Below are 13069 nucleotides of genomic sequence, written 5' to 3'. Positions count from 1 at the left end.
TTTAACTAAGATGTCGGAAAACATAAACCATTACGTTGTCTTCCTTGTCCAACATCAACTCTTTTAGCATGTCATACTTAATGGGTGCTTCACAATCATAAAAGATGTCCAAGATAATATATCTATATGTGAACCCCTCTTTCTTTATCACTTCCTATTAATTGCAACGATGACCAAGGCTACGTTCATCAACTCCCAACAATTTTTATGCCTCATACTCTCTATGTGTGAAGTTATCACTATCCATAAGATCAATATGAACTCTTTTATTCTTTCTACTTTCTCAAGATCATAGCAACATAGCAAAGCCCTTGACTCAACACTAATCTTTATTATAGATAGCACACGGACTCGATTACGAAAATAGATCACAATGCAAAACTCAAAACTACTTGATATCAAAACTTCAAACTACTAGATCAAGATACTACTAAAAGGATTGAACTAAATAAAAGCGGTAAAGATAGGAGTGTGATGGTGATACAATACCGGGGCACCTCCCCCAAGCTTGGCAGTTGCTAAGGGGAGTACCCATACCCATGTGATTATTTCTCCTTCTTCACAGTTCGTGTTATGATCTTCTTGGTGATGATGCCCTTCAGGATACGGTTCTCCTCCTCGAGCTTATTGACTTGTTATTTGAGGTCCATAATTTCTTTACGGAGCTTGCCTGTAACGGCCAAAGCTCCTTTTACCCAAGGATGCTGCATAGCTTCTGGAGAACAAGTGAAACTCTTTTTCATATTTTCATAAGAAAAAAATCTAGAGTTAGAAGGGGTGACCGATACAGGGACAGCCAGGCTAGGTAGTTCCCCCATAGTGAATTCTGCTTGGAGACGAGAGGTAACTTCTTGATCTTCCTCCATGGCATCTATCCTTTTCAAATCAGCCTCCATCTCATCCTCCGTTGATGGTCCAAAGTGATAGGCATCGTTATTTGCTCCTGGACTTGGCGTTGGGTGAGACACCCGGCTCTCCCCAACTGACTCCTGAGAAGACATCTTGCTTTATTCTGCAACAGAAGCAGCTCGAAATGAAAATAGAGGATATTTGTGTGATATGGTGGTCAAAACCTTCGGGAGTATATATAATGAATTTTTACCGACCAAAATATGTAACATACAAGAAAACGGAGTCCGGGAGGCACACGAGGTGCCCACGAGACAGGGGGCGCGCCCTACAGGGGGGCTCCACTCTCGTGGAAGCCTCGTGTCCCTTTCAGACTACTTCTTTCTTCCTAAAATTCTTAAATAAACCAAAACTGATAAAAATTGCCATTAAAGTTGTTTTGGAGTCGGTTTACTTACCGTACCATATACCTATACCTTTTCGGAGTCTGAAATGTTCTGGAAAGTGTCCTTTATGTATTCCTCAGGGGTTACGGTTTCAATAATATTAGTTTCAACATTGATAGGATTACCTGAAATGTAGTGTTTAATTCTTTGACCGTTAACCACCCTTGGACTTGTGCCTTCGAAGTTGTTGATTTTTATAGCACCAGAACGATAGACCTCCTCGATAACGTAGGGACCTTCCCGTTTTGAGAGAAGTTTTCCTGCAAAAAATCTTAAACGAGAGTTGAATAATAACACATAATCTCCTACATTAAACTCACGCTTCTGTATCCTCTTATCATGCCAGCGTTTGACTTTTTCTTTGAAAAGCTTGGCATTCTCATAGGCTTGGGTTCTCCATTCATCAAGTGAGCTAATATCAAACAACCTCTTCTCACCGGCAAGTTTGAAGTCATAGTTGATCTCTTTGATAGCCCAATATGCCTTATGTTCAAGTTCAAGAGGTAAATGACACGCTTTTCCATAAACCATCTTATAAGGAGACATACCCATAGGATTTTTGTATACAGTTCTATAGGCCCATAATGCATCATCAAGTTTTTTGGACCAATTCTTTCTAGATCTATTCACAGTCTTTTGCAAAATTAATTTGAGCTCTCTATTGCTCAACTCTACTTGACCACTAGACCGCGGATGATAAGGAGATGCTATTCTATGATTGACATCATACTTACCAAGCATCTTACGGAAAGCACCATGAATAAAATGTGAACCACCATCAGTCATAAGATATCTAGGGACTCCAAACCTTGGAAAAATAACTTCTTTAAGCATTTTAATAGAAGTGTTATGATCAGCACTACTAGTTGGAATAGCTTCTACCCACTTAGTAACGTAATCAACAGCAACTAAGATATGTGTATAACCATTAGAGGCAGGAAAAGGTCCCATATAATCAAAGCCCCAAACATCAAACGGTTCAATAACAAGAGAATAATTCATAGGCATTTCTTGACGTCTACTAATGTTACCTATTCTTTGACATTCATCGCAAGATAAGACAAACTTACGAGCATCTTTGAAGAGAGTAGGCCAATAAAAACCAGATTATAGTACCTTGTGTGCAGTTCTATCTCCAGCATGGTGTCCTCCATAAGACTCAGAATGACACTTACGTAGAATATGTTGATGTTCATGCTCAGGCACACAACGTCTAATAACACCATCTACTCCTTCTTTATAAAGGTGTGGATCATCCCAGAAGTAATGTCTTAAATCATAAAAGAACTTTTTCTGTTGCTGGTATGTGAAACTAGGCGGTATATATTTAGCAACAATGTAATTAGCATAATCAGCATACAAGGAGCAGTACGAGAAGCATTGACGACCGCTAATTGTTCATCAGGAAAGCTATCATTAATAGGCAGTGGGTCATCAAGACCATTCTCTAACCTAGACAAGTTATCTGCAACGGGGTTCTCAGCTCCCTTTCTATCAATAATATGCAAGTCAAATTCTTGGAGTAAGAGAACCCATCTAATGAGTCTAGGCTTAGCATCTTTCTTTTCCATAAGATATTTAATAGCAGCATGATCAGTGTGAATAGTAACTTTGGAATCAACAATATAAGGTCTAAACTTATCACATGCAAACACAAACTGCTAAGAATTCTTTTTCAGTAGTAGCATAATTTCTCTAGGCAGTATCAAGAGTCTTACTAGCATACTGGATAACATTCAATTTCTTATCGGCTCTTTGCCCTAGAACAACACCTACAGCATAATCACTAGCATCGCACATAATTTCAAAAGGTAAATTCCAATCAGGTGGCTGAACAATAGGTGCAGTGATCAAAGCTTTCTTAAGTGTTTCAAAAGCTTCTACACAATCATCATCAAAGACAAAAGGAATATCTTTTTGCAATAAATTAGTCAGAGGCCTAGAGATTTTAGAAAAGTCCTTAATGAACCTCCTATAAAAACCGGCATGACCGAGGAAACTTCTTATACCTTTTATGTCCTTGGGACATGGCATCTTTTCAATAGCATCAACTTTGGCTTTATCAACTTCAATACCTCTCTCGGAGATCTTGTGCCCCAAGACAATGCCTTCGTTAACCATAAAGTGACACTTTTCCCAATTCAGGACGAGACTAGTGTCTTCGCATCTCTGCAAAACTCGATCAAGGTTGCTCAAACAATCATCAAAAGAGGATCCATAGACGGAGAAGTCATCCATGAATACCTCACAAATCTTTTCACAAAAATCAGAGAATATAGCCATCATGCATCTTTGAAAGGTAGCAGGTGCATTACATAAACCAAAAGGCATGCGTCTATAAGAAAAAGTACCAAAAGGGTAAGTAAAAGTAGTTTTAGATTGATCCTTCGCTGAAACAGGTATCTGAGAGAAACCAGAATAACCATCTAGAAAGCAAAAATGTGTGTGTTTGGATAGCCTTTCTAGCATTTGATCAATAAAAGGTAAAGGGTAATGATCTTTCTTAGTAGCTTTATTTAACTTACGGAAATCAATTACCATCCTATAACCTGTAATAATTCTTTGCGGGATCAATTCATCTTTATCATTAGGAACGATGGTAATACCTCCCTTTTTAGGGATACAATGGACAGGGCTTGCCCATTCACTATCAGCAACGGGATAAATAATACCTGCCTCAAGGAGCTTTAGTATCTCCTTTCTTACCACTTCCTTCATCTTGGGATTTAATCGTCTTTGAGGATCTCTAACTGGTTTGGCATCTTTCTCCACTGAAATCTTGTGTTGACATAATGTGGGACTAATGCCCTTAAGATCATCCAGAGTATATCCAATAGTTGCTCGGTGCTTCTTCAGAGTTTTTAATAATCTTTCTTCTTCTTTCTCTGAAAGGTTAGCACTAATAATAACAAGGTATTTTTTTCATCAAGATAAGAATACTTAAGATTATCCGGTAATGGTTTGAGTTCAAACACGGGATCACCCTTGGGTGGAGGGGGATCCCCAAGAATTTCAACGGGAAGGTTATGTTTCAGCATAGGTTCCTGTTTAAGGAACACTTCATCTATTTCTTCCCTTTACTTCATAAATATATCGTTTTCATGGTCTAGCAAATACTGTTCTAACGGATCAGTTGGAGGAACAGCAATGGAAGCAAGACCGATAATCTCATCCTTACTAGGTGGTTCCCTTTCACGAGGTTGTCTACTAAACTTAGCGATATTAAACTCATGAGACATACCATCTATGCCAACAGTGACAATATTCTTTTCACAATTAATTTTAGCACTAGCAGTATTCAAGAAGGGCCTACCAAAAATAATGGGACAAAAGGCATCTTGTGGGGAAGCAAGAACAAGAAAATCAGTAGGGTATTTAACCTTCCCACACAAAACTTCAACATCTCTAACAATCCCAATAGGTTTAATGGTGTCCCTATTAGCAAGCTTAATAGTAACATCAATGTCTTCTAATTCAACGGGTGCAATGTCGTGCATAATTTCTTTATAAAGATCATAAGGTATCGCACTAGCACTAGCACCCATATCACATAAGCCATGATAACAATGATCTCCTATTTTAACAGAAATAACAGGCATGCCTACGACAGGTCTACGTGTCTTAGTATCAGGTCTAGCAATATTAGCAGTCTCACCCAAGAAAGAAATAACATGCCCATCTAAGTCCTCATCCAAGAGATCTTTAACCATAGCAATACTAGGTTCAACATTAATTTGCTCAGGAGGTGTATAAGTCCTAGTATTACTCTTACGAACAACAGTCGAAGCTTTAGCATGATCCTTTATCCTAATAGGAAAAGGAGGTTTTTCAACATAAGCAGTAGGAACAATAGGATCACTATAGGTAATAGTCTTTTCTTCGACTGTAATAGGTGTAACTACTTTCACTTCAACAGGAGGATTATAATTAAACCACTTCTCCTTAGGGAGATCAACGTGAGTAGCAAAAGATTCACAAAAGGTAGCTACTATCTCAGAGTCAAGCCCATACTTAGCGCTAAATCCACGAAAAACATCGGTATCCATAAAAGATTTAACACAATCGAACTTAGGTGTCATACCTGACTCCTTACCATCGTCGGAACCCCAATCTTCAGAGTTGCGTTTAATTATTTCCAATAAGTCCCATTTGAAATCAATAGTCTTCAGCATATAAGAACCAGCACAGGAGGTATCGAGCAGGTTGCGATTATCAAGAGAAAGCCGAGCATAAAAGTTCTGAATAATCATTTCCCGAGAGAGCTCATGATTGGGGCATGAATATAACATTGACTTAAGCCTCCCCAAGCTTGAGCGATGCTTTCTCCTTCGTGAGGCCAGAAATTATATATGTAATTACGATCACGATGAACAAGATGCATAGGATAGAACTTCTAGTGAAATTCCAACTTCAATCGCTTATAATTCCAAGATCTTGTATCATCACATAGCCTATACCATGTCAATGCATCTCCCTTTAAAGATAAAGGGAAGACCTTCCTTTTGACAACACCATCGGGAATACCTGCAAGCTTAAATAATCCACAAACTTCATCCACAAAGATAAGGTGTAAATCGGGATGCAATGTTCCATCTCCTGCAAATGGATTAGCTAGCAATTTCTCTATCATACCTGAAGAAATCTTAAAATAAATATTTTCATAAAGTTCAGTAGGTTGAGGAGCAACTCTTTGCTCTTCTGGTTGGGGTGAAGATACCCCAAACAAGCCCCTCAAAGGATTAGTTTCCATAGTGACAAGTAACAGAAAATTTTAGCACACTATATAAATGTTTCCTTACCAAGTTCCACTTACCAAAAGCGCTACACTCCCCGGCAACTGCGCCAGAAAAGAGTCTTGATGACCCACAAGTATAGGGGATCTATCGTAATCCTTTCGATAAGTAAGAGTGTCGAACCCAACGAGGAGCAGTAGGAAATGATAAGTGGTTTTCAGTAAGATTTTCTCTGCAAGCACTGAAATTGTAGGTAATGGATAGTTTTGTGATAAGATAAATAGTAACGAGTAACAAGTAAATAAAGTAAGTAAAGTGCAGCAAGGTGGCCCAATCCTTTATGTAGCAAAGGATAAGCCTGGACAATTTCTAATAATGAGAAAGGAGCTCCCGAGGACACATTGAGAATTATCGTCAAGCTAGTTTTCATCACGCTCATATGATTCGCACTCGGTACTTTGATAATTTGATATGTGGGTGGACCGGTACTTGGGTGCTGCCCTAACTTGGACAAGCATCCCACTTATGATTAACCCCTATTGCAAGCGCCCGCAACTACAAAAGAAGTATTAAGGTAAACCTAGCCACAACATTAAACATATGGATCCATATCAGCCCCTAACGAAGCAACGCATAAACTAGGGTTTAAGCTTCTGTCACTCTAGCAACCCATCATCTACTTATTACTTCCCCATGCCTTCCTCTAGGCCCAAATAATGGTGAAGTATCATGTAGTCGACGTTCACATAACACCACTAGAGAAAAAGACAACATACATCTCATCAAAATATCGAACGAATACCAAATTCACATGACTACTAATAGCAAGGCTTCACCCATGTCCTCAGGAACAAACGTAACTACTCACAAAGCATATTCATGTTCATAATCAGAGGAGTAATAATATGCATAAAGGATCTGAACATATGATCTTCCACCAAGTAAACCAATTAGCATCAACTACAAGGAGTAATCAACACTACTAGCAACCCACATGTACCAATTTGTGGTTTTGATACAAGATTGGATACAAGAGATGAACTAGGGTTTTGAGAGGAGATGGTGCTGGTGAAGATGTTGATGGAGATTGACCCCCTCCTGATGAGAGGATCGTTGGTGATGACGTTGGTGATGATTTCCCCCTCCCAGAGGGAAGTTTCCCCGCAGAACAGCTCCGCCAGAGCCCTAGATTGATTCCGCCAAGGTTTCGCCTCGTGACAACGGAGTTTCGTCCCGTAAGCTTGCCCACGATTTTTTCCAGGGTAAAAGTGATGATATAGCAGAAGATGGACGCCGGAGGCCCACCAGGGGGCCCAGGAGATAGGGGCGCGCCCTATAGGGGGGCGCCCCTGTCTCCTGGACAGGGTGTGGGGCCCCTGGCCTAGTTCTTTCGCTCAGAAATTCTTATTAAATCCAAAAAGTTGTTTCGTGGAGTCTCAGGACTTTTGGAGCTGTGTAGAATAGGTTTTCAACGTTTGCTCCTTTTCCAGCCAGAATTCCAGCTGCCGGTATTCCCCCTTTTCATGGTAAACCTTGTAAAAATAAGAAAAAATAGCCATAAGTATTGAGATATAATGCGTAATAACAACCCATAATGCAATAAATATTGATATAAAAGCATGATGCAAAATGAACGTATCAGATGTTTATGATAATTAAACGAGCCGAAGGCGAGCAGGAGGTTCCCTCGCGCCGGAGGCACCGTGTCACACCGCGACGGACAACACGCCGCACGAACCAGCACGCTGCACGACCAACACACACTTCGACCTATGCCCCCCTTCAAGATGTTTATGAAAATTAAACGAGCCGAAGGCGAGCAGGAGGTTCCCTCGCGCCGGAGGCGACGTGTCACACCGCGACGGACAACGCGCCGCACGAACCAGCACGCTGCACGACCAACACACACTTCGACCTATGCCCCCTTCAAGATGTTTATGAAAATTAAACGAGCCGAAGGCGAGCAGGAGGTTCCCTCGCGCCGGAGGCGCCGTGTCACACTGCGACGGACAACGCGTCGCACGAACCAGCACGTTGCACGACCAACACACACTTCGATCTATGCCCCCCCCCCCTTGAAGATGTTTATGAAAATTAAACGAGCCGAAGGCGAGTAGGAGGTTCCCTCGCGCCGGAGGCGCTTTTCTTCAATTTAGTAAAGTTATACACCCGTGCCTTTCCTAGTGTTCACCTGTGCCTATAAAGAAGTCACACGGTTGAACAATTCTGAAGACTGCCGTTTTACATTAAAAAGTTGCTTTTTTTTCATTACTTGAAAGGTCACATTTGATAGTGTTGGTAGTCCCCGCCTGTAACTGCCCCATAAATCTCCGTTACCCGGAAATATAATGAAAACTAAAAGGGAAACAAAAAAGGAAAACAGGGAACCAAGCGCGCGAACTGGTATTTTTTGTGTTTTCGTGCGGAAAGGGTAAACGAAAAAATGTGATAGTATGAAGGTCAAAGTGCAAAATGCACAAAACCACAAACCGAAAAGGAAAAACCAGAAACCAACCCCGCCACCTGGTTTTTCCCTAGCGGGAGCGCTCCGCCGGCGACACTTGTCACGTGCGGGGCGCTCCCGAACCGCTCGTTACTAGTTGCTCCCACGCTACAACAGGCGCCAAATAGTTTTTGACCATCAGGTTTCAGTTTTCATCTGGCGAGCCGCTGGCAAAGATGGGCTTTTAATATTTTTTTGGCCCATATCCGTTGTGTTCGCTGGCGTCGCAACTCGCAAGGAGACCTATCTCCTCTCCTCTCTGCTCTGGATTCCGGAAGCTGCGAGAGCGGCGGCTGACCTGTAACTGAATCCAAACACGGATCGACCTTCGGTACCGCGCAAGGTCTTGCCTCCTGATTACGTAGTTTATATGCAGCAGGGATAACAAATCGTTTCATCGGTTGGGCCGAGCAAATCGTTCGTGGGGGCATCGCAGATTTTTGTACAGCGCCACGCCTCGATCCGCGATGGCCTTGCGGGTGTTGCTGAAGAAATCATACTCCCAGCTGGCCGGATCTTTCTCGGTATGTATACTCCGCCCTTCAATCTTCGTCCTATTCCGCACGGAAAATTCTCGCGTCCCGTTTCGATACAAACTATTTTTAGAGTTGTACTATCTGAGAACAGCAAAGTTTCTGAAAAAAAACATATTTTTACGGCGCGCAACTCCCTGGCAACGAAATGTGAACCCTAGATGTGATCTGTTTTTTCGTGCCTTCTGATTCTTATGTATATGAACCTACAGCTAGCCTTCACGTGTAAATTTGAATCTAGTATCTAGCGTGTAGCTGCTTTATCCACAAGTAGATTAAAACAAGCATAACTTGAAGGCTTGACACACATAGATATATAAATGTGGATTTGTAATACATGCGTAACATGTGCTAAACCAAATTATGCATGCCCCGACACAAAGTTATTGGAATTGTTTTTTTAATGATAGCCATGTGACATAATTCAAAACGAAGTCACTTGACATAAATTAAAAATGTACTGTACTTTGCTAAATTCTGCAAACTGCTAAACGCCCCTCGGTTTTTCTAATACTGCAAATTACTGTAGTATTTGTATACTGTGGTATTTAGTGCCAACAGGTTATAATACTATGGTTTTGGGATACTGTCGTTTTTAAAACACTCTATGTCCAAACACAACCTTAGTTGTTATTGTTCCGTTCAGTCTATCTGTCAAACTGAATTAATAGCCCATGCTGCAGAAATCTCGGTTTCTTTTTTCCACGCGATATTGGCAAATTAATGAAACTTCCTCCATGCAATATTATGAAACTTATGAAATTTCCTTCCATGCTGGTTCCAGGAAGGCGGTGTTGCGTCTCTCAGTGATGCTCTTAGTGGAGGTCTCCATCCTAGACTGGCGATCCCCAATAACAATGGGCTCCATGGCTTTGTAAGTTGATAGATTACTTGCTTCATTTCTGTATGTTTTAGAAGACGTGGCCTAGGTTCAGTTCTAGGATTAACCCTCGCCTAGGTTCAGTTCTAGGGTTAACCTGGTGCTTCTCACCTTCTGAAGTGAATGCTTGAGTCCTGCATAATTTGCAAAAGAAAGAAAAAATTAGCGGAACCTATAGTTATTTTTTCTCTCTAAAAAACTGTAATCTTCCACTTCAGAATTAATCTGATTTCTTGATTCGGCAGTGGTATTTCCTTTCTCTTGGTTTGGCAAAAAATAAATATTTACTTTAGTTGCATGTTCTGACTTCTTATATATCCTGTCTAATCCACACGCAGACAGCAAGGTACTTGAACACCTCTCCATGTCCTCGTGAGCTTGTTACAAGAAGCTGCTCAAGGACTGGTGTGAACTCAGTAAACATAAATCACATCATGAAGCCAGCATCTGTGCGTCCAGCTACAGGGGCTGGGCGAACTTTCTCTTCCAAGACGACCACCAGTGGCGAACCTTCAGTTGAATCACAGATTAAAGCGTAATAATCATCAATCATATGCAGTTATAATTTTGTAGGAAGTTGCTCGCTTCCTCAAAAGTTTTTTTTCTTTCTGTCCTACAGGAATGGAGACGCGTTTCGAAGGAAAATAAGGATTACTTCCAATGCATTTGTTGCTTTCGGCGTTCTATATTGTGGCACACTTATCCATAAACGTTTAGATTAAAGATTAAAGACGCTGGTGCCAGGGTTGTGGTGGAAGCGCTGAACCCTCGAACTCCTGATAGAGCAGAGCAGGATGGAGTCATTATAAAGGACATCAAAGCGTAAAATGGTGCTGGGTGTGCTTCTGCATTGTATATAGAGATGTGTAGTAGAGTTGCTCATTAGTTGGCTCAAATTGCTAGTAGGGAGTTGCATTGTTAGTTCTTTATGTCTACACGATTGTGTTTTCTTTTGAGGGTACTCCTCTGTTAAACAGAGGGAGTACCCTTTATAGTGTTAATGCGGTTGTTCAGATGGGTCATATGTCAACCTTTATTTGTGTACCCATATTTATATTGGATATTCCCTCTGTTCACAAAAGAGTTAAACATTTTAGATTTGTGAATGGAGGGAGCATTTGTGAGCGGAAAGAGTTTTTTTATGTCAAGACCATTGTGTTAACACTATAAAGTTTCTATTTACTCTTAGCACCACTTTTTGATGTTGGTACTTAGCCCAGGAAATTGAATTGGTATTTGGTCTGATCGAATGTGGTTCTTTAGATGCTTGGGGAATTGAAGGACCAAGTGGTATTCATAATGTTAAACAACCTCTGCCGGCGAGTCCGGTTCAAGGGTTGTTGTAGTCAATCACGCCGAGGTATAGAAAGTAAATTGATACATACTCCCTCCGTTCCTAAATAATTATCTTTCTAGAGATTTCAACAAGTGACTACATACGAAGGAAAATGAGTGAATCTACACTCTAAAACATGTCTACATACATCCGTATGTTGTAGTTCATTTGAGATGGCTAGAAAGACAATTATTTAGGAACGGAGGGAGTAGAAGTCAGCGGCTCTCTGAAGTTGGAATAAGATTTTCCCCGCATAGCCCTTGTCTCGGTGGTGCTTCTAACGTCATCGGAGGGGCCGATACAAGAACATTGGTGGCATGTGGCGAGGTTCTACAAGATCGACATGAAATGCGCCATGGCGTTGCCATGCGGCCTCACCATGCCCGCCAACTGCTGAGCTGATGGATGCATCACGGAATATATAATGGACTAAAATACCCAGAAATTACCTAGAATAAATGAATGAAGCACGTAAAAGACCGTATCGTGCTTCCCTCGGTGTGCACTCTGCACTTTCATGAGCTGCATGTATCTGAATCACACTTGCGCATGGGAAAATTAATCAGTGCAGAACTAAGTGCTGGAATATTAGTTGGAACTACTTATAATACGTGTAAGAGCATCTCCAGCAGCAAGTGATTTTTTCAGTGTGGTACTGTTTCTAACGGTCAACAAAAAAAAAAAACTTTCTTGCTTAATATGTGAGCTTTTTGGAATTTCACATTTCTAAAAAATCCAAATAATTTTTGAAATTCTCAAACATTTTTTTGAATGAACATTTTTTAAACATATATTCCCTCAGCGACACTTATTATGAATCAGGGAGTAGATTATATGATGCTGAATGACTAAGCGGAAAGATAGACATCACTAAAAACATTAGAACAGTGCACCACTATAACAGTGGTTCACAAATTTAACTGCGTACTACTCCCTCCGTCCCATAATAAAAGAATGTTTTTGACACTAATGTAGTGTAAAAAACGTTCTTATATTATGGGACAAGGGAGTAGCATACTAGCATACATGTTTCAACATATTGTTAGGTAAGACAATAAAACTGATAAGAGAGGCATTACTAAATTAGCATGTCATCTGGGTAATAACATCCTAGGAAAGAGTAAACTCAACTTCGTTCCAAAAGTGAAACAGACAATTTCAAGCACGAAGCAGGTTCACGATAGGATAATGTTCTACTTCAATACATTCTTCTCTCAGGAAGGATTGGAGAGCCTGAGATCAATTGACTGCAGCTGCTCCCGGAGATGTTGGTTATCCTCCAGGAGCCGGTCATATTCAAGCAGCAAGCTTTCAGATTGCTTTTGAATAGCAAGTGCCTTGTCCTCAGCAACATGGACCTCCTCGGTCTTCTCTTGTACTTGCAGCTTCAGTTTCTTCATCTCCTCGTTCAGAGTGGCAACCTCTTCCTGGTATTTCGCCATCTCCTGAGATCTTCCATGTTTTCCTTCCTCTAACGCTTTGTTCTGCTTTGATACAGCCTCAACATTCTTCTTTAGCCCACGTAGTTCTCTGATATATTGGTGGAGTCGGTCAATAACTAGAGCAAGAAACAAAGTGTAACCTGAAAAAATCACTCAGAACATTAGCATAGCCAAATAGAACAGATAGCATGAATCATGGTAAGTACGAAGTGGATTTATTTTGGTAGAGTTGAGAAATACAGTACGTTATATTATCTATAAACTGGAATTCACCTCCACACATCACTTTTCGAGTGAAGTTAGTAGCTGCGCTAACCTGAACGTATGTAACAACAAGAGTGTGGCAA

General features: G+C 40.8%; 2 protein-coding genes across 2 annotated transcripts in view; one reads left to right on the top strand and one right to left on the bottom strand.

Annotated features, from left to right (window-relative positions):
• Window positions 1-8777: 8777 nt before the first annotated feature.
• Window positions 8778-11087, top strand: LOC119341177. The gene is made up of 4 exons (XM_037613048.1): window positions 8778-9055; window positions 9849-9938; window positions 10283-10479; window positions 10564-11087. The coding sequence occupies exons 1-4, from the start codon at window positions 8999-9001 to the stop codon at window positions 10664-10666; spliced, it is 447 nt and encodes a 148-aa protein (XP_037468945.1). The 5' UTR covers window positions 8778-8998; the 3' UTR covers window positions 10667-11087.
• Window positions 11088-12307: 1220 nt separating this feature from the next.
• The window catches only part of LOC119337994 (B-cell receptor-associated protein 31-like), a 2748-nt gene continuing 1986 nt past the window's right edge, over window positions 12308-13069 (bottom strand). The window contains exon 2 of the mRNA XM_037610285.1: window positions 12308-12862. Coding sequence (XP_037466182.1) covers window positions 12495-12862 — 368 coding nt within the window. The 3' untranslated portion in view covers window positions 12308-12494. The remainder of the gene's footprint in view (window positions 12863-13069) is intronic.

The sequence above is a fragment of the Triticum dicoccoides genome, chromosome 7B (genome assembly GCF_002162155.2).
Source record: "Triticum dicoccoides isolate Atlit2015 ecotype Zavitan chromosome 7B, WEW_v2.0, whole genome shotgun sequence".
Classification (NCBI taxonomy): domain Eukaryota; kingdom Viridiplantae; phylum Streptophyta; class Magnoliopsida; order Poales; family Poaceae; genus Triticum; species Triticum dicoccoides.
The sequence above is the reverse complement of the archived record's forward strand: the minus strand, read 5'-3'. Positions and strand labels throughout refer to the sequence as shown.

What these genes read in the sequence shown, in the direction of transcription:
- LOC119341177 (XM_037613048.1), top strand. Translation starts at nt 8,999, where the DNA reads ATGGCCTTGCGGGTGTTGCTGAAGAAATCATACTCCCAGCTGGCCGGA. An exon ending in AGCTGGCCGGATCTTTCTCG is followed by an intron (nt 9,056 to 9,848) that starts GTATGTATACTC and finishes TGCTGGTTCCAG; the next exon opens with GAAGGCGGTGTTGCGTCTCT. An exon ending in ACAATGGGCTCCATGGCTTT is followed by an intron (nt 9,939 to 10,282) that starts GTAAGTTGATAG and finishes ATCCACACGCAG; the next exon opens with ACAGCAAGGTACTTGAACAC.